This window comes from Danio rerio, chromosome 3 (assembly GCF_049306965.1).
Source record: "Danio rerio strain Tuebingen ecotype United States chromosome 3, GRCz12tu, whole genome shotgun sequence".
Taxonomy (NCBI): domain Eukaryota; kingdom Metazoa; phylum Chordata; class Actinopteri; order Cypriniformes; family Danionidae; genus Danio; species Danio rerio.
This window is the reverse complement of record NC_133178.1, coordinates 65,695,001-65,716,425: the sequence shown is the minus strand read 5'-3', so window position 1 is coordinate 65,716,425 and position 21,425 is coordinate 65,695,001. Positions and strand designations below refer to the sequence as shown.

The 21,425-nt window shown below is 38.6% G+C and overlaps 3 protein-coding genes and 1 long non-coding RNA gene across 7 annotated transcripts in view; 2 read left to right on the top strand and 2 right to left on the bottom strand.

Annotated features, from left to right (window-relative positions):
- The first annotated feature begins 1,944 nt into the window (after window positions 1–1,944).
- On the top strand, window positions 1,945–14,454 carry dxo (decapping exoribonuclease). Of its 2 annotated transcripts, XR_012401314.1 has the most exons (7): window positions 1,945–2,598; window positions 4,056–4,282; window positions 6,909–7,128; window positions 7,755–7,890; window positions 9,271–9,365; window positions 11,208–12,363; window positions 12,587–14,454. XR_012401314.1 is itself a non-coding variant. In XM_073945273.1 (6 exons), exons 1-6 carry the CDS (start codon window positions 2,192–2,194, stop codon window positions 11,335–11,337), a joined length of 1,215 nt encoding a protein of 404 aa, XP_073801374.1. In that variant the 5' UTR covers window positions 1,945–2,191; the 3' UTR covers window positions 11,338–14,454. The 2 variants fall into 2 exon arrangements, 1 of the variants encoding a protein (XP_073801374.1); XM_073945273.1 differs by having other exon boundaries at window positions 11,208–14,454.
- LOC141381331 (uncharacterized) lies at window positions 4,225–7,437 on the bottom strand. Of its 2 annotated transcripts, none has more exons than XR_012401327.1 (3): window positions 5,303–7,437; window positions 4,716–4,804; window positions 4,225–4,543 (listed from the first exon to the last, which is right to left on the bottom strand). It is a non-coding gene; the product is annotated as an uncharacterized lncRNA (long non-coding RNA). The 2 variants fall into 2 exon arrangements; XR_012401328.1 differs by having other exon boundaries at window positions 4,716–5,053; window positions 5,967–7,437.
- The window catches only part of anks4b (ankyrin repeat and sterile alpha motif domain containing 4B), a 30,746-nt gene continuing 20,577 nt past the window's right edge, over window positions 11,257–21,425 (top strand). Inside the window, exon 1 of the mRNA XM_073938816.1 lies at window positions 11,257–11,512. Within this exon, the coding sequence (XP_073794917.1) occupies window positions 11,400–11,512 (113 nt within the window). The 5' untranslated portion in view covers window positions 11,257–11,399. The remainder of the gene's footprint in view (window positions 11,513–21,425) is intronic.
- Window positions 14,045–21,425, bottom strand: part of slc25a17l (solute carrier family 25 member 17-like) — a 14,719-nt gene continuing 7,338 nt past the window's right edge. For both annotated transcript variants that reach the window (XM_001922874.9, XM_073945278.1), the window contains exons 7-9: window positions 19,904–19,999; window positions 19,730–19,812; window positions 14,045–18,023 (exon numbers count right to left, since the gene is read on the bottom strand). In XM_001922874.9, coding sequence (XP_001922909.3) covers window positions 17,876–18,023; window positions 19,730–19,812; window positions 19,904–19,999 — 327 coding nt within the window. In that variant the 3' untranslated portion in view covers window positions 14,045–17,875. The remainder of the gene's footprint in view (window positions 18,024–19,729; window positions 19,813–19,903; window positions 20,000–21,425) is intronic.

Genomic DNA, 21,425 nt, shown 5'->3' with positions numbered 1-21,425 from the left:
TTTTATTAATTTTAGACATGGCATATACTGTATTCTGTACAACAAAAGTATGTGGAAAATAACTCACCCGAAAGGTTTTTTTAAAGTAGGCTAAATAGTGATTGTTATTTGGTTTGCGCATGTATTTGCTGAATTATTTCAAGGAATAAATTGCAATATTTCAAGAGTAAATAATGGAATTAATTAAAACTTCATTATTTCATTTATCAGAAACAAAAGTATAACATTACTTATTATTCACAATATGTACACAATTCATTATTGTTTTGTGCGCCACCCCGAGATTTGGTGTTGCTTTACTTGGCCACCCCTAAGAACAAATTCTGGGGGCGTCACTGCTTCAGGATCAATGCAGAGAGTTCGCGGCATTGATAGACAGAGATTAATTTGCTTTCTTTTTATTTTCTGTCCTGCTGAGTTATGTTTTTCCCCCTACATGTATGTAAATATCTACAAACTCTTAAATCAAGAAGCATTTTCTTATCATATTCTCATGTTTTAGGAAATAATGAGTCAAAATGAAGCAAGTTTTTTCCTAAAAACAAGCAAAATATTCTTTTTTTTAAACCAAAAACAGGATTATTTTGCTTGTTTTAAGAAACAACTCACTTCATTTTGACTCATTACCTCTAAAAAAACAACTTAATGTCTACTTTTTTAGAAAAGGCTTCTTGATTTAAGAGTTTTTGGATATTTGGACTAGAGACAAGGCACAATTAAGTGAGAGAAGCGTTTATTGCAGTGAATATGGAGCGGTTGCCTCTTTTGTTTTGCTGTAGTGCCGTATTTAATGGTAAATTCTGCTGGGTTCATATTTCAGTTGTGATATTTGGTTGACGTGACTTTATCCTCAGGCTTTGAAACTTCTTCTCGCAGTGTTTGACATGTGCTGTAAATATTATTATGGTGAGAATGTAGAGGTCGGTTTGATAGTGGTTTCACTCTGCTCTCGTCCTCAACTTTGGTCTGTTTCATTCCCACAAACTCTGAAAAACACCACAATTTTACATTTTCCTTGGTCTGCACTGCAGAAATAAAAGAGTTTGTGTCTCATTACTAGTCCAAATATCTAAAAATCCTTAAATCAGGAAACATTTTCTGGACAAGCAATAAATATAGTCTTGTTTTCAGAAATAATGAGTCAAAATTAAGTGAGTTTTTCCCTAAAAAAAAGCAAAATATTCTTATTTCAAACCGAAAACAGGATAATTTTGCTTGTTTTAATGAAAAACTCGCTTCATTTTGACTCATTACTTCAAAAACAACTCAACAATGTCTACTTTTCTAAATCACAACTTCTTAAATCCTAAAGAAAACCAAAATCTCTTAAATCCAGAAGCAATTTCTGGACAAGCAAAACGTATAGTCTTGCTTTCAGAAATATTAAGTCAAAATTAAGTGAGTTTTTCCTTAAAACAAGCAAAATAATCTACGTTTCACATTGAAATAAGGTTGTTTTGCTTGTTTTAAGGAAAAACTCACTTAAAATTTTGCAAAAATCTCTGTCATAAAAAATAAAACTATTGTTTGAACAATCGCTGAAACCAAAACCATACAAATGCAACATAAACGAACACAAATAAATATTATGAGAAATTAAGACGTTATAATGTGTGCAAAACAGAAATAATGAGTCAAAACAAAGCGAGTTGTGCAGTGGAATATAAATAAATATTTTTTTTATAAAATAAAATAGTATTTTATTAAAGCCTACCCTCAACCAACCCGGAAAATACAGTAAAAATATGTTTATTTATGTTTATTTGTTTATTTGTTTATTTATTTATGTTTATTATGTTTATTTTTTATTAATATGTTATACAGCGTCAAAAATACTTTAATGATGTGAGTATCCGCGGCTGCAACCCTTCTAGACTTTACACACCTTTATGTGGACTGTGGGGGGCTTTTATTCTGAAATGTAAAGGACGGGACTTTTATTTTGAACGTGCTGTTCCCTCCTATCTGTTTACACGCTAACAACAGTGTGCTCAGTTATTTTTGTTGAGGTAACTTATGTTTCATATTTTTATAGATCAAATATACAATATCTCTACAGGATGTTCGCTAATTTTGTCGAGAGTATCACTCAACCTGACCGCATTCATTCATTAGCTTAAGTTAACTCTTAGCAGAAACGTTAGCATTAGTGTTTAACCCATCAGAAAATACTATCTAAAAGCACAACACAATGGCTCAGGGTTACCGCAGAGATCACAATCATCGTCATGAGTCGGGTTATAAGAGACCCAGTGACCCGGGCGGTGATCTGCCGAGCGATAAACGACACCGACCGCCGCCCGCTGAAGGCCGGACTCTGAGCGCTGACCGCCGGCTATACGAGAGACATTTCCCGCTGTACAAGCAGCCGCTGGAGGTGGGCTGTTTTTCGCTGGACGCCCGCAGAAACTTCTTTAACGACCACAGGCAGCTACGGTATTATGTGGAGCCCCGGAGGAGCCCGGACTTTAACCTCAGAGACGGATACACGAGCCGGTTTATAAAGAGAGACGATGGCGTGAAGGAGAAGCTGGACCACATGCTGAGGTGGATCCTGGAGAACAGACACAAGATGCAGAACAGCAACTCCAGCAGCTGGTAAAGATAATTCCCTGTAGCTACACCATGAAGAAATTCTGTTTATTTTGTGTATTATAGTTACCCACATGAAAAAGCACTATAGTGATTGATTTGTAGTGTATAACGTTAGTAACGTTACTAACTTATTTTGTACACTCACCGGCCACTTTATTAGGAACTAGTATCGGGTTGGACCACTTTTGCCTTCAGAACTGCCTTAATCCCTCGTGGCATAGATTCAACAAGGGACTGGAAATATTCCTCAGAGATTTTGCTCCATATTGTCATGATAGCATCACACAGTTGCTGCAGATTTGTCGGCTGCACATCCATGATGCCAATCTCCCGTTCCACCACATCCCAAAGCTGCTTAATTGGATTGAGAGCTGGTGACTGTGGAGGCCATTTGAGTACAGTGAACTCATTGTCATGTTCAAGAAACCAGTCTGAGATGATTGAGCTTTATGACATGCTGCGTTATCCTGCTGGAAGTAGCCATCAGAAGATGGAGACACTGTGCTCATAAAGGGATGGACATGGTCAGCAGCAATACTCAGGTAGGCTGTGGCGCTGATGCTCAATTGGTACTAACGAGCCCAAAGTGTGCCAAGAAAATCTCCCCCACACCATTACACCACCACCACCAGCCTGAACCGCTGATACAAGGCAGGATGATCCATGCTTTCATGTTGTTGACAGCAAATTCTGAGCCGAGCATCCGAATGTGTCAGCAGAAATGGAGACTCATCAGAGCAGGCAACGTTTCTCCAATCTTCTATTGTCCAGTTTTGGTGAGTCTGTGTGAATTGTAGCCTCAGTTTCCTGTTCTTAGCTGACAGGAGCGGCACCCGGTGTGGTCTTCTGCTGCTGTAGCCCATCTGCCTCAAGGTTGGCCGTGTTGTGTGTTCAGAGATGCTCTTCTGCAGAGCTCGGTTGTAACGAGTGCTTATTTGACTTACTGTTGCCTTTCTATCAGCTAGTACCAGTTTGGCCATTCTCCTCTGGCCTCATCAACAAGACATTTGCGCCCACAGAACTGTCAATATGGAGCAAAATCTCTGAGGAATATTTCCAGTACCTTGTTGAATATACGCCACGAAGGATTAAGGCAGTTCTGAAGGTAAAAGTGGGTCCAATCCGGGACTGGAAATGTGTACCTAATAAAGTGGCCAGTGAGTGTATATTATGTTCAAAAATCTTTATTTTGTATGTGATTAATCTTTGCTCAGCACTAATATAATAATAATGCAATAAAGTTTATAAAACTTGAAGAATGCACACTTATATAGCTTTTCTCCAGTCTACTGCACTGAAGAATTTTATTCTTTTTAATCATCATAATGTCACTGTCAAGAAAAAAAAACTAAAACAACTGCTAAATGAAGTAAAGGAGATATGCAAAAGTCTATTTTAACTTGTTTTAATTAAATTAAAACTGAAACTATAATAAAAGCAGAGTTATGTTGTGTTTGCAGTGCTCTGGGCGTGGATTTCGTCACATGGAGAGGACACCTGACCAAAGTGCTGACCACCCCGTACGAGACCCAGGAGGGCTGGATGATGGCGGCCTGCAAGTTTAGAGGCAGCATCTACATCAGCGAGGTGGAGACGGAGCAGGCGAGAGAGAACCGAGAAACACGCTCCGAGCGGCAGGAGGAGATGATGTACTGGGGATATAAGTTTGAGCAGTACACATGCGCAGGTGAATACACCACCCACTCTTCTGGACTATATGCATGTGTTTTTAAAGACCTGCAGAATGAAGCCCGACACAAAGTGCAGAAAACTGAAGAGTTTATTCTGTGAAAACCAACATCCTTGATGTACTTTATCCTGGTTATTACATGGCTACTTGCCACAAAACATACAAATTAGGCACAAAACATTATTAGTTGTCTTATTAGTTCTTTAATTAAAAGGAAAGCTGACAGAAACGAAAACAGCTGATGGAGTATACACTAACCTGCGCATTATTTAGACACTAGATGGAGACAAACAGTCAAAAACACAACAGAAACTAAAACAGCTGATGGAGTATACACTAACCTGTGCATTATTCAGACACTAGATGAAGACAAACAGTCAAAAACACCAAGCTGACAGAAACGAAAACAGCTGATGGAGTATACACTAACCTGTGCATTGTTCAGACACAAGATGGCGCCAAACAGTCCAAAACACAAAGCTGACAGTAACTAAAACAGCTGATGGAGTATACACTAACCTGCGCATTATTCAGACACTAGATGGAGAGAAACAGTCAAAAACACAACAGAAACTAAAACAGCTGATGGAGTATACACTAACCTGAGCATTATTCAGACACTAGATGGCGCCAAACAGTCAAAAACACAACAGAAACTAAAACAGCTGATGGAGTATACACTAACCTGCGCATTATTCAGACACTAGATGGCGCCAAACAGTCAAAAACGCAACAGAAACTAAAACAGCTGATGGAGTATACACTAACCTGCACATTATTCAGACACTAGATAGCGCCAAACAGTCAAAAACGCAACAGAAACTAAAACAGCTGATGGAGTATACACTAACCTGCACATTATTCAGACACTAGATAGCGCCAAACAGTCAAAAACGCAACAGAAACTACAACAGCTGATGGAGTATACACTAACCTGCGCATTATTCAGACACTAGATGAAGACAAACAGCCAAAAACACAACAGAAACTAAAACAGCTGATGGAGTATACACTAACCTGCACATTATTCAGACACTAGATGGAGACAAACAGCCAAAAACACAACAGAAACTAAAACAGCTGATGGAGTATACAATAACCTGCGCATTATTCAGACACTAGATGGAGACAAACAGTCAAAAACACAACAGAAACTAAAACAGCTGATGGAGTATACACTAACCTGTGCATTATTCAAACACTAGATGGAGACAAACAGCCAAAAACACAACAGTAACTAAAACAGCTGATGGAGTATACACTAACCTGCGCATTATTCAGACACTAGATGAAGACAAACAGCCAAAAACACAACAGAAACTAAAACAGCTGATGGAGTATACACTAACCTGTGCATTATTCAAACACTAGATGAAGACAAACAGCCAAAAACACAACAGAAACTAAAACAGCTGATGGAGTATACACTAACCTGCGCATTATTCAGACACTAGATGGAGACAAACAGTCAAAAACACAACAGTAACTAAAACAGCTGATGGAGTATACACTAACCTGTGCATTATTCAAACACTAGATGGAGACAAACAGTCAAAAACACAACAGTAACTAAAACAGCTGATGGAGTATACACTAACCTGCGCATTATTCAGACACTAGATGAAGACAAACAGCCAAAAACACAACAGAAACTAAAACAGCTGATGGAGTATACACTAACCTGTGCATTATTCAAACACTAGATGAAGACAAACAGCCAAAAACACAACAGAAACTAAAACAGCTGATGGAGTATACACTAACCTGCGCATTATTCAGACACTAGATGGAGACAAACAGCCAAAAACACAACAGAAACTAAAACAGCTGATGGAGTATACACTAACCTGTGCATTATTCAAACACTAGATGAAGACAAACAGCCAAAAACACAACAGAAACTAAAACAGCTGATGGAGTATACACTAACCTGCGCATTATTCAAACACTAGATGAAGACAAACAGCCAAAAACACAACAGAAACTAAAACAGCTGATGGAGTATACACTAACCTGTGCATTATTCAAACACTAGATGAAGACAAACAGCCAAAAACACAACAGAAACTAAAACAGCTGATGGAGTATACACTAACCTGCGCATTATTCAGACACTAGATGGAGACAAACAGCCAAAAACACAACAGAAACTAAAACAGCTGATGGAGTATACACTAACCTGCGCATTATTCAGACACTAGATGGAGACAAACAGCCAAAAACACAACAGAAACTAAAACAGCTGATGGAGTATACACTAACCTGCGCATTATTCAGACACTAGATGGAGCCAAACAGTCAAAAACAGCAGCTTGATAGACCAGCAGATACATATGAATGTGGACGTGAGTATATAATGTATATTCACTGACGGTCAAGGTGATTCCCAGTTACCAGGATAGCCTGTGTTATTTAGAGGTTGTGGTCTGGGAATTATCCTAAAAAAATCACATCTAAACACAACAGAAGGCTTTGGAGGAGATGTGAATGAAGCTAGTGCTACAACTTTGCTTCATGCCATGGTATTAATTCATTCAAACATCATCAATTTAGCAAAATATTGCCCATTTTCAATGCAAATTTTGTCATTGTCCACTTTTGACTGTTGTGCTTTTTCTTTAAGATGGTGCAGACGGGACTCCAGACCCAGGGGGTGTTGTGAACACCAACGAGGCCTTCTGTACGGTGGTTCAGACGCGTCTGGCTGACCATAAGCTGCTGTTTTCTGGAGAGGTGGACTGCCGCCTGAAAGACCCCGATGCTCCTCCGGCTCCGGGATGTTATGTGGAGCTCAAGACTTCAGCAGAGATCTGCACCCCCAAACAACGCAGCAACTTCCACAGGTGACTGCTGTGCAATGTTTAAGGTTGTTCGCTTTGCTCCGCAGGTCTTTTCCGCCTTCTAGTGTTTATTCTAGCTGAAATAAAACAAATAAGACTTTCTCCAGATGAATAAATATTATAGGAAATACTGTGCAAAGATTCCTGAACCTGTTCAACATCATTTAGGAAATATTTTTACAATTCTTTAATCTTTGCCATGATGACAGTACATAATATATACTAGTATTCAGCTTAAAGTGACATTTAAAGGCTTAATTAGGTTAATCAGGGTAAAGTTAGGGTAATTAGGCAAGTCATTGTATAAATATCAAGAAATAAAATAGAAAAAATATTGCTTAAAACCTTAAATGGTTTTACTTTAAACTGCTTTTACTTCCGGGCCATAGGAAATAATGGGGAAAATTCCTTGCTGTTAAACATCATTTACAGAAAAATTCAGGATGGCAAATAATTTAGACTTTAACTGTGTGTTTTATATATATTTATTAATATATATATATATATATATATATATATATATATATATATATATATATATATATATATATATATATATATATATTTTTTTTTTTTTTTTTTTTTTTCTTTCTTTTTTTTTGCACAACCCAAACGTGTTTCTCTTAAAGGTACAAGCTTCTGAAATGGTGGGCGCAGTCCTTTCTTCCTGGAGTGCCACAGATAATCGCTGGGTTTCGAGACCATGATGGGATAGTGGTGTCTGTGGAGACCTTCCAAACCTCAAAGATATCGCAGATGATCAAGGTTTGTCCTGTATACCCTTAAAATGAAATAGATCTTCTGTTGGTGGACATGGACAGTTTCTTAACGCACACATGAAATCAAAACCTCATTGATTTTGTCAGCTCACACGGCTAGTTTTGTGCTGAACAATTCATCTGCGCATCTGCCATTAAGAAAAAACAAATGTGTTCGCCCTCTAAAATTGAAATCTGAAACTGCACTTTCTGTTTGTTTTGAGTTAAATTGTCAGAGTATTACTGTCTGAGGTGTTGGCCGTGGCCAAAGAGCTTAGAATGACCAAGAGGCGACACTCAATGGAACGTTCCATTGCAACAGCAGCGCCCAGCAACAGCCCCGGATTCTGCCATTTTGGAGTGAAAGCGATCGGCTGTCCATTGGATCTCATTGCTGTCGCGATGGCGAAGAGCTGCTTAGTTTTTAATTTATTTATTTAAAAAGCGCATTAAAGCTGAGATACAACCTGAAAGACGACAATACAACACTTACAGTCACAATCATCAGCGCTTCAGTTTATTAAAATAGTTTAGTCTGTAAAATAGTTTATGTTGTTCTATAGTATAAGTTGTTCTATTGGAGTTTTCATTGCACAATGGCCACCGCGCCATCTAGTGGCTGTTTCCCAAATCTCTCTAGAGCAGGAGTGGCCAACCCTGTTCCTGGAGAGCCACCTTCCTGCAGATTTCAGTTGCTACCCATATCAAACACACCTGCCTGTAATTATCACATGGTGTTCAGGTCCTAATTAATTGGTTCAGGTGTGTTTAATATGGGTAGCAACTGAAAGTTATTATTTATTTGTAACAGGAGTGGCCAACCCTGTTGCTGGAGAGTCACCTTCCTGCAGATTTCAGTTGCTACCCATATCAAACACACCTGCCTGTAATTATCACATGGTATTCAGGTCCTAATTAATTGGTTCAGGTGTGTTTGATATGGGTAGCAACTGAAATCTGCAGGAAGGTGGTTCTCCAGGAACAGGGTTGGCCATCCCTGCTCTAGAGTGTCACCTCTTGGTGATGCTATGCTCTTTGGCATGGCTAACATACTAAACCACGCCCCTCTAGCTGTCAGTTTTGACAACAAACAGAAATGGTGAGGAGGAGGAGTCGGTTCTAATAACTTTCTCCAACCACTTTTCCTCATCCTTCTGAATGAAACGCCTACTTTACTACATCCAATCAGCTCACAGTAGAACAAATAAGCCACTCCCACTGTTTTCTCATTTAATATTCAGTTTCTCTGTCACAATATGAACAAAATGGTCACAGCGACTGGTTCATGCGGATGATGGCTAAAAACACTGCTGTCTGAAACACATTTGACGTCATTATAGTAAAGAAATGTGGATCAGTCTTCTTTCCTCTTTATTTTTACCTCTAGAACGAGTATAACTGCTGGAAGCCGACAGTCTGTATGAATTTCTGCAGCGATTTCTTGACCTTCGTCAAATCCATCGTCAAAGAGGATGACCCAAGGTAAGAGGACTTGAAAATGTGTCAGCGTTAACTCAAATTTATTCGCCCTTCTGTGAATTTCTTTGTCAAGTATTTCCCAAATGATATTGAACAGATTCAGGAATTTCTCACAGTATTTCCTATAATATTTTTTCTTCTGAAAAAAGTCTTTTTTATTTTATTTCGGCTAGAATCAAAGCAGTTTATAATTGTTTTAAAGCCATTTTAAGGTCAATATTATTAGCCCCCATAAAGGGCCATGAAAGCCCCTGGTTTCAGCAGGATGTTTTCACACCTCTACTTTGGAAAAAGTCTGAAAAGTGGGCGTGTCCAGCTCTGTTTAGGGGGGAGTGTCGGAGGAACTAAAGTGGGAGGGTGTGGGAGTGTCTGTTTGGGTGCGCTGAGTTTCAGAGTCAAAATACACACACACAGGGGAGAAAGTGATTGTGTTTACATGGACATCTGTAGTCTAATTATTTGGCTAATTATTAAATGGTGGACTTTAACTGCAGTTTGGCTCTTTCATTCAAAGAATTCATTCATGTCCCTCACGACAAACGAGATATTTGATTGGAGGAGCTGCTCTAAGCGTGTATTTTTCATGCAATGTTTGAATCCGCACGGCGAATGAGAGAAAAAAACCCTCCGCATTTCCCGGAAACTTAGATGCACACGGCAGGTAGCGTCAGAAAGCCGCGTGTGTTATTCCGGTCACAAAATGCGGTGAAAATCCTACACGAGGTTAAAGTTTGGTTGTGGTGCTAACATGTTTACACTCAGAGCAATAGTTAACTTAGTTCGATACGAACAAACTGAATAAACAAAGAGCACTGGTCGCTCCAAATCTGTAGAGACAGGACAATCACCAGCAACTAGAGCCGCGTCTTTATTAAGAGGAGACGAGCAGCGAATCCGGATCTCAGCGTTTGCAGATGAGAACAGCTCTCAGGTAAACAATAATCCTCCTCAGACACGTAAGTTATTGTTGTCGAGCGTCGCGTACACTGTTAATCCACACGTGACTCCAGCTGAGCTCTCACAGAGAGAAGATGAAAACATAACGGCAGCAAACTATAAAAGCAACACTTCACGCTTGTTTTGCCAACACAACGTGGCGTCTCTGTCGTCTAAACACTGTGACAGTAATGAATATTAATGAAGTTGCACAATAGAGCGCGCTGATTGGTTTGAACCAAGCTTTACTCATGCATTAATGCATCACACTGTAAGACGTAATAAGACTCACTCAGGCACAGTCGTCCAGTCTGCACGCTGGAATACACGATATTATGTCATGGCCGTGACGCAGCTTCAAACATTTGCTTCAAACAGGAAGTACAAATTTGCTTGAAATAACGCAAAAACAACCAATTTACACTTTTTAGTGAAATATAGGTGTCCTAATAGTGTTTTTAGCAGTGTGGGACACATATACCACTGTCAACAGCACAAACACATGTGTTCTGGTGTTTTGTGACCCTTTAAGCAATATTAGTGTTGGATTGTCTCCAGAACAAACCACTGTTATACAATGACTTGCCTAATTACCCTAACTTTACCCTAATTACCCTAGTGAAGCCTTTACATGTCACTTTTGAGCTGAATACTACTGTCTTGAAGTCAAATATTATTTACTGTCATCATGACAATGATAAAATAAATCAGTTTTTAGCAATGAGTTATTAAAACGATCATCTTTAGAAATGTGTTGACAAATCTTCTCTCTGTTAAACACAAATTTGGGGGAAAATATACAGGAGGGCGAATGCTACTGATCAACAACTGTGTGTCGATCTTGCCATGAATTAAGTTGCTAATGTGACCACAAACAAACAGAGATGTGCTGTGCTGTTGTTGTTTCAGACTGGTGTACCTGTTTTCCTGGGATCCACGCAGAGACGTGACGTACACCGTCCACAGAGACTCCACACACACTTTTATACCTGACTGGTACATAAAGGACATGACGAGCCGCCCTGCATCAGACCACTGACACACACACACACACACACACACACACACACACACACACACACACACACGCACACTGACTGCATGTTCATCAATCACACACACAGACACACTGAATCACTCCAGCTTGCATTTTCTCTGGATTCAGCTTGTGATTCTGGAATTGAATGGAATCCACCTGCACTATTGTTTATTTTGTAAGTATATCTGTATTTCAGCCTTATTATTATTTATAATAATGAATTGAAAATGTCCTTGGGGATTTTTTAAACGATGTACATAGTCGATGTTTTTTGTAATTAGCATTTTTACAGTTCTATAAAATTCTGTGGGCCGTATTTGATGAAACAGGAGTAAAATCTGTGTGTTTTTGTCAATTTTGGTCACTTTACATTAATGTTTCATAAGTTAATGTTAGTTCATGGATTTATTAATATGACCTAATCATGAACAATACTCGTACAGCATTTATTAATGCATTATTAACTTCCAAATGCAGGCCTGTTAATGTTACGGTGCAGTAGTTAATGCACTGTGCTTCCATTAACTAACGTTAACAGAGATGAATAAATACTGTATTAAATGTGTTCACTGCCTGTTCATCTTAGTAAATGCATGAACTAATGCAACCTTACTGTAAAGAGTTACTGAAATCTTTATTAGTGCATCATGAACAGTGTTGGGGGAGTTAGTTACTCAATAAGTAATGTTAGTGGCTTCATTCAACACGATTTAAAACTCCTAAACATCTCAACAAATAGAGATTAAACTTTACGTTTGAGCCTTTAACTTTTAATTTTTAAATGCAGTGCATACAGAATAACATACATGAGATTTTATGCATGAAAACACTTAAAAGCATTATTTTATATACTATATTGACACACATTTCAGACTCAATCCATTGTTTCTTAAGTGTGGTCAGCCGTTTTAATGAATGAAACCTTCTCTAGCTGAAAAATGTAGTTATTATGCATGATATATTTGTATAACAAAAACACAATCACTTATTTAGAACTGTTGAATGTATTTACTGTATTTAAGGCAGGTACATTACAAGTAACTAATTAAATGACCTAGAAATAATTAAGAATAATCTCTTACTTAATTTTCAGGTTATTTAATTAGTTACTGTAATTAGATTACTTTTCTGCTGGAAAAAGTAAAGAGATTACGTTAATATTATCATCAGAATAGTAATCTAATTACAGTAACTAATTAAATTACCTAGAAATGAAAAGTAATCCCTTATTTCCTGGTCATTTAATTAGTTACTTGTAATTAGATTACTTTTCTGCTGGAAAAAGTAGTCTAGTTACAGTAACTAATATAATTACAAGGAACTAAAGTAATCCTGTACTTTTTTCAGCAGAAAAGTAATCCAATTACAGTAACTAATTAGATGACCAAGACATGAAAAGTAATCCCTTAATTCCTGGTCATTTAATTAGTTACTGTAATTAATTACTTTTCTGCCATAAAAAGTATTTTCTTTACTTTTTCAGCAGAAAAGTAATATAATTGCAGTAACTAATTAAATGACCAGAAAAGAAAACTAATCCCTTTAGATAAGTTGTCTAATTGCATTAAATTACCTAGAACTAAGTAATACCTTACTTTTTTAGAACAAAAAGTGATCTAATTACAGTAATTAAATTACAAGAAAAATAGATGACCTAGACATGGAAGGAATCCCTTATTTCCTGGTAATTTAATTAGTTACTGTAATTAGATTACTTTTCTGCTGAAAAAATTAAAGGATTACTTTTTATCACCTTGTAATTTTATCAGTTACTGTAACTAGATTACTTTTTTCAGCAGAAAAGTAATCCAATTACAGTAACTAATTAGATGACCTAGACATGAAAAGTAATCCCTTAATTCCTGGTAATTTATTTAGTTACTGTAATTAGATTACTTTTCTGCTGGAAAAAGTAATCTAGTTACAGTAACTAATATAATTACAAGGAAATAAAAAGTAATCCTGTATTTTTTTCAGCAGAAAAGTAATCTAATTACAGTAACTAAATAAATGACCTAGACATGGAAGGTAATCCCTTATTTCCTGGAAATTTAATTAGTTACTGTAATTAGATTACTTTTCTGCTGAAAAAAGTAAAGAGATTACTTTAATATTTTCATCCAAATAGTAATCTAATAACAGTAAATAATTAAATTACCTAAAAATGAAAAGTAATGCCTTTTATTTGCTGATCATTTAATTAGTTACTGTAATTAGATTACTTTTCTGCTGGAAAAAGTAATCTAGTTACAGTAACTAATATAATTACAAGGAAATAAAAAGTAATCCTGTACTTTTTTCAGCAGAAAAGTAATCCAATTACAGTAACTAATTAGATGACCTAGACATGAAAAGTAATCCCTTAATTCCTGGTCATTTAATTAGTTACTGTAATTAGATTACTTTTCTGCTGAAAAAATAAAAAAAGTATTACCAGAAAAGAAAACTAATCCCTATAAATAAGTTGTCTAATTGCATTAAATTATCTAGAAATAATAAGTAATCCCTTACTTTTTACTACAAAAAAGTAATTAATTACAGTAACTAATTACACTCAACACTGATCATGAATACAAGCACAATTTAACCAAAGTGAGAAAAACAAATCATGTTTTAGGATTGTTTTCTTAAACTGTGGCCTGATCTTTTATTTTTCCAAATGTACTTTCAGGATATGATTTGTAAAAAACTCACAGAGAACTCGCTCTGAGCAGGACTTCTTAAATCTTTATTAGCATTCATATGCGGTTTGCCATTCATAAAAACATGCCAAAAAAGTGCACATACAGTTGAATAATGTGTTCTAGGACAAAATTAATTTACAAAATGTATGCTATTTAAAAGTTAACAAAAAAACTCTAGTACAAAGCTTTAGTAGCCTGTAACTGTTTTGTTGTCCAGTCTTCAGACTCGCAGATCAGACGTCTGTAAACTACATTTATTTAAGGCAGATCTGGTGTGAATAGCTCATGTCTACACTCAACGCTTTTAAATGCCTTTCATCAATGCCGAATTGCAATAGCTATCTTGTAAGTACATGTAAATAAAAATGTTTGACATATTTTCTTCATAATTTGAGAGCTATGCTAATTAATGCAATAAATTCAACATCCTCTATGTACGTTATTGCTGCTTATTTTTTATAATTATTTATCCATTTTATTGCACAGTTGAAGACAAAAATTATTAGCCTGTGAAATTATTCTTTTAAATATTACTATATAATGCCCCATATCAATTGAGTGCTATTATTATTAGCCACTTTCTCATTATGATTACAGTAACAAGTTATGATTCTGATGTCTCAATTTGACATTTTTTAGTTTTCTAAGTTCACACATTCATCATTTATTATTTTATGCTACTTTTTCTATCATAAAAATGGACTATAAGACATTTTAGATGCACTGTGGTGGTCATTTCTAGACCCATTTATTGCTTTAATGATATTAGCTGCTAACAAGATATAATTAGTGGTTAATCTGGCCAACGTTTATGTGCGTAATGTCAGTTTATATGTTGTGGAACCATGTATGGTGACTTTACTGACATTGCTTGCAACATACACTCACTGGCCGCTTTATTAGGTACACCTGTCCAGCTGATCGTTAATGCAGATTTCTTTTCGGCCAATCGCATGGCAGCAACTCAATGCATTTAGCCATGTAGACATGATCAAGACGATCTGCTGCAGTTCAGTTTGGGATGTGGTGGAACGGGAGATTGGCATCATGGATGTGCAGCCGACAAATCTGCAGCAACTGTGTGATGCTATCATGTCAATATGAAGGAATATTTTCAGTATCTTGTTGAATCTATGCCATGAAGGATTAAGGCAGTTCTGAAGGCAAAACGGGGTCTGACATGGTACTAGTAAGGTGTACCTAATAAAGTGGCCGGTGAGTGTATATGTTTTTTTTTTAAGTAATAAACAACCCTTAGTAGCACTCCCGGGTTTTTCCAATGAGTATTTTAAATAAGGATTAAAGGTTTCATCGTTTTAGCAAGGTAACTAAACTATTTGTTAGTCCCCACTAAAATATAAACAACCAACTAATCATATTACAGTATTCAGGGTCCGACAAAAAAATGAGGATTAGAATATAAAATTACGATGTTCTCATTCAATATATTATACGTTTTGTCAATTTAATGCAAAAATGTGCATAGCTACTGTTTACTTCATAGGTCTAAAATAATATTTACTTTAAAATCATGAAAATGGTGCTGATCAGAAATGGCTTTTTTGTACTTGACGATCATCTTTAATTAAATAGTTCACGCTAAAATGAAAACTGACATAATTTACTCGTCCTCAACTTTATATAAGTTTCTTCCGTTGAACACAAAGGAAGATATTCTGAAGAATGCTGGAAAACAGGCTTCCATTGTAACAACATACAAGACTCATAATGTGCAATAATATTAATATTAATTAAGATAACAATAATAATGCACAAAAAAAAGGTAGGTATTCTTCAGGATATCTTCTAAACTCTATTTAAAATTTTCATTTCCGAGTGAACTATCCCTTTAAATTCAGAAAAAATGAATGCTTTGCTTTAGAAATAACAGAAGACTCATGTGGCACAGATTTAGCCTTTTAGCTCTACATGATGTTAAACATCAGTAACTTGATCATGTAAACATTTTTTTAGAAAAGTAACATGTTAAAAACTAAAACTGCATATAACTTAAGATTTTTTTTCTTTAAACTGACCTGTGCTGGCTGATGGGATATGTGTGTGTGTGCACTGACTTTGGTGGTTTACAAGGACAAAAATTCATGGGTATGACCTATATGGACTCCGTTAAGGTGGTTTACAAGGACATGCCTTGTGTCCTCGTAATTCAAAACTGTTAAAAGTCAGGTTAAACAAGGTCTTTTCACATTTGAATTTGCCGTAGGTTTGGGTTTAGAGTAGCGCTGCACAATAATGGAAAAATATTTGCGATATTGTTGCTCATTATTACAATAAAATAGAAAAAAAATCCTATTTTTTTTTAGCTGTTTTCAATTAATTTAATAATATTAAAATAAAAAGCTGCATGATGCTGGAAAAATCTGATGTTGATGTTAAGTATTGTGATTAATGATAGTTCTTACGATGTAACACTTCCCTAGAAAAATACTGTTTTAATTAGCCGTTTTCGTTTAATAATATTAAAATAAACAGGTAAAATATACCTCTTAGATCTAATTAATTTTAATTCAGGCTTAAAAACTGTCAAGAGGGAAACATTAAAGCTGCGGTCACGCTTGGCTTTTCCTCCCATAGTCTTCCACTCATGCGCATGCAAATGCGTCAGATCGGAAACGCAGGATCATGCGTCCACTTTCGCAAGTTTAAGCTTGGTGAACTCTGACCTGCGAAATCGCATCACTTGACTGCGTAAGAACAATCAAGGATCAAAACATGACCTCTCTGGACAGAAATTTAACAAGGAGCAATCGCTCACTTTTTTAAATGTCTAATAAGCTTGTTTTATCCCGCCCCTTTTCGCAGCGCCGTACGACAGAATATCACATGCTCAAACTCTAATGTGACTGCAGCTTTAGTCTGTAAAACACAATGAATGAGTGAAACCTCATTGTCTGACTCTAATTGGCTGTTGTCATTTTCCCGCCATTACTGATTATTTTCACATCTGCGACTCTCCAGCCAATAGCAAAACAGCAACTACTGGGAAGGCGGGGCTATAAGAAGCAAGGTCCCATCTGATTGGTCAACTTTAGATCAACAGCACATAAAATAAATGTAATTAATCACATGTGTCTGCGATACCATGATCGCGATAACGGTAATTTAGCGATATATTGTGCAGCTCTAATTTAGGGGTAGGGCAATATAATCTATATGTACTCTGTTAAGGTGGGTTAAGAGGACATACTTTGTGTCCTCGTAATTCAAAACCGTTAAAAAACCCTTTAAACGAGGTCTTTTCACATTTTAAATTGCCACTGGTTTAGGTTTAGAGTAGCGCTGCACAATAATGAAACAAATATGCGATATTGTTGATGATTACTACAATATAATGGAAAAAATTCTATTTTTATTTGCTGTTTTCAAATAATTTATTCAAAATAAAAAAGCTAGGGCTGCATGATACTGGAAAAGTACACGATGTTGGTGTTGAGTATTGCGATAACAATATTTCTCACGATGTAACATTTCCCTAGAAAAATGCTGTTTTAATTATCTGTTTTAAAATCATGAGTATTTAATATTACTAAGAGTAAACAGGTAAAATATAACTCTTAGATCTATTTAATTCTAATTCAGACTTAAAACTGTGTTGAAGTGCAAACGTTTAGTCTTTAAAACACTATGAATGAGTGAAAAGCTCCGCAGATAGTCTGACCCTGATTATTATTGCTATTTGTGTTAATGTAGAGCACTTTGGTCAGCCCTAGCTGTTTAAACTTAAGCGTATTACGCCTATGGAGAGTCCTCATAAACCACCAATACCAATGTGTGTGTGTTAGAGAGGTAGTGGTGGGTCAATCTCTCGGTACTCAAGGCTAGAGTGTGTGTTGTCAGTGCTTGAGTTTCCTCTGAAGGCCCATGAGTCTGAATGTGGCGGCGGTGATCTTCTCGTACACCACAAACATGAGTGCCGCCGTCAGCACCGTCTGAAGCAGCTTCGCCTCCAGACCTTTATACAGACCCAGCAGCCCGTGTCTCCTGTTAAACACAGAGCAGCTTAATAGAGATATGGCGAGTGCATTTTAGTTTTAGTGGCAATTTACAAAAGGCATTGTTCTTGCTTGGATTTGAACAGTAGATGGTGCTCTTGGCTAGCTTTGTACAGCGGATGGCGCTCTAGGTGAGTCTTTAACAGCAGACGGCGCTCTAGGCTAGTTTGCACAGCAGACGGCGCTCTAGGCTAGTTCACACAGCGAACGGCTCTCTAGGCTAGTTTATACAGCGGACGACGCTCTAGGCTAGTTTGCACAGCGGACGGCGCTCTAGGCTAGTTTGCACATCGAACGGCGCTCTAGCCTAGTTTGCACAGCGGACGGCGCTCTAGGCTAGTTCGCACAGCGGACGGCGCTCTAGGCTAGTTCGCACAGCGGACGGCGCTCTAGGCTAGTTCGCACAGCGGACGGCGCTCTAGGCTAGTTCGCACAGCGGACGGCGCTCTAGCCTAGTTCGCACAGCGGACGGCGCTCTAGGCTAGTTCGCACAGCGGACGGCGCTCTAGGCTAGTTCGCACAGCGGACGGCGCTCTAGGCTAGTTCGCACAGCGGACGGCGCTCTAGGCTAGTTCGCACAGCGGACGGCGCTCTAGGCTAGTTCGCACAGCGGACGGCGCTCTAGGCTAGTTCGCACAGCGGACGGCGCTCTAGGCTAGTTCGCACAGCGGACGGCGCTCTAGGCTAGTTTGCACAGCGAACGGCCCTCTAGCCTAGTTTGCACAGCGGACGGCGCTCTAGCCTAGTTTGCACAGCGGACGGCGCTCTAGGCTAGTTCGCACAGCGGACGGCGCTCTAGGCTAGTTCGCACAGCGGACTGCTCTAGGCTAGTTCGCACAGCGGACGGCGCTCTAGGCTAGTTTGCACAGCGGACGGTGCTCTAGGCTAGTTTGCACAGCGGACGGCGCTCTAGGGTAGTTTGCACAGCGGACGGCGCTCTAGGCTAGTTTGCACAGCAGACGGCGCTCTAGGCTTGTTTGCACAGCGAACGGCGCTCTAGGCTAGTTTGCACAGCGGATGGCGCTCTAGGCTAGTTTGCACAGCGGACGGCGCTCTAGGCTAGTTTGCACAGCGGGCGGCGCTCTAGGCTAGTTTGCACAGCGGACGGCGCTCTAGGCTAGTTTGCACAGCGGACGGCGCTCTAGGCTAGTCTGCACAGCGGGCGGCGCTCTAGGCTTGTTTGCACAGCGAACGGCGCTCTAGGCTAGTTTGCACAGCGGATGGCGCTCTAGGCTAGTTTGCACAGCGGATGATGCTCTAGTCTACTAGTTTGCACAACGGATGGTGTTCTAGGCTAGTTTTCACAGCGCATGGCGCTCTAGGCTAGTTTGCACAGCCGATGGCGCTCTAGGCTAGTTTGCACAGCCGATGGCGCTCTAGGCTAGTTTGCACAGCCGATGGCGCTCTAGGCTAGTTTGCACAGCCGATGGCGCTCTAGGCTAGTTTGCACAGCCGATGGCGCTCTAGGCTAGTTTGCACAGCCGATGGCGCTCTAGGCTAGTTTGCACAGCCGATGGCGCTCTAGGCTAGTTTGCACAGCCGATGGCACTCTAGGCTAGTTTGCACAGCCGATGGCGCTCTAGGCTAGTTTTGACTAGAGACTCCGCTCTACCTGAAAATGTAGAAAATCGTGAATCGTATATTTTGATCTTCACTGTATAGGGCTGTAAAGTCTGGCAGCTTAGGTGAACTTACTTGATCCGGTCCATTAGCAAAGAAACCACATTCCTCAGGCTGCCCACCAGCCCACCTTTATCATCTGATTTATACTGGCCAAACTGCAGAGGAAGAAAGCACAGCACCAATGAACAGCAGTCACATGTATTATCCAGCATATCATCTTTAATATGATCATGCAGAGGTCATTACCCTGAGAATGGCCTGAACCGTCTGCAGAGGATACGTCGCAGTCGTTGCGATAGCTTTAGCGATGGCACCGATGAGAAAGATCTCGAATGAGGAGATCTGTCCGTAAAGATGAAATGTAGAAGTCGTTTAACACACTCTTAAAGGAACAGTTCACCCCTAAAACTGAAGAATTCTGTCGTCATTTAGTTGTTCAAAACCTAAAGATGATATTTAGTAAGCAGGGTTCCCTTTCTAAACCAAATATAAAATGACGACTTTTAATGACTTTAAAAAGCTGAATTAGCTAAATTGAATGCAAAATCAGTGTTTAAAATAAATAAAAAAATTAGCTTGCAATTGTTTAAATTGCACCAGATTTGATGCAGATTTTAGTCAGCCAGGGCAACATTCAAATTCAGATTTTTCATATATTTTGAGCAACAGTTTTTTGTTAATTTGCAACAAGAATATTATAGGTGTAAAGCATTTCTTTGCTACAGCAATACAATTTTTTTATGTTTTTAGAGGCTAAATTCAATTCAAATAACTGTCCATACTATTTTCGAATTGGATGTCTACTTTACAGATATTGTAAAAACAAACAAACTGTTTATACCTCTCAAAACATAGAGGGCGCCTTTGTATGGTTATCAATGTAAACTGGATGTCACCTGGTGGTTATGTCTGGTACTGCAGCCAAGCAGTATTTGACTCATTTTCTGAGATCTCAACTTCAAATTTGAAATTGAATTTGTTCAGAGAAAAAAAATCACCAGCCACTTTATTAGGTAAACCCGTCCAACTTCTCGTTAATGCAAATTTCCAATCAGCCAATCACATGGCAGCAACTCAAAGCAATTAGGCATGTAGACATGGTCAAGACGATCTGCTGCAGTTCAAACTGAGCATCAGAATGGGGAAGAAAGGGGATTTAAGAGACTTTGAACGGGGCATGGTTGCTGATGCCAGACAGTAGTTTTCAGAAACTACTAGGATTTTCACGCACAACCATCTCTAGGGTTAACAGAGAATGGTCTGAATAAGAGGAAATATCCAGTGAGCGGCAGTTCTGTGGGCGCAAATGCCTTGTTGATGTCAGAGGAGAATGGCCAGACTGGTTCCAGCTGATAGAAAGGCAACAGTAACTCAAATAAGCACTCGATACAACCGAGCTCTGCAGAAGAGCATCTCTGAACACACAACACGTCCAACCTTGAGGCGTATGGGCTACAGCAGCAGAAGAGCACACCGGGTGCCGCTCCTGTCAGCTAAGAACAGGAAACTGAGGCTACAATTCACACAGACTCACCAAAACTGGACAATAGAAGATTGGAGAAACGTTGCTGCTCTGATGATTCTCCATTTCTGCCGACACATTCAAATGGTCGGGTCAGAATTTGGCATTGACAACATGAAAGCATGGATCATCCTGCCTTGTATCAGCGGTTCAGGCTGGTGGTGGTGGTGTAATGGTGTGGGGGAGAATTTCTTGGTACACTTTAAGTCCATTAGTACCAATTGAGCATCAACGCCACAGCCTACC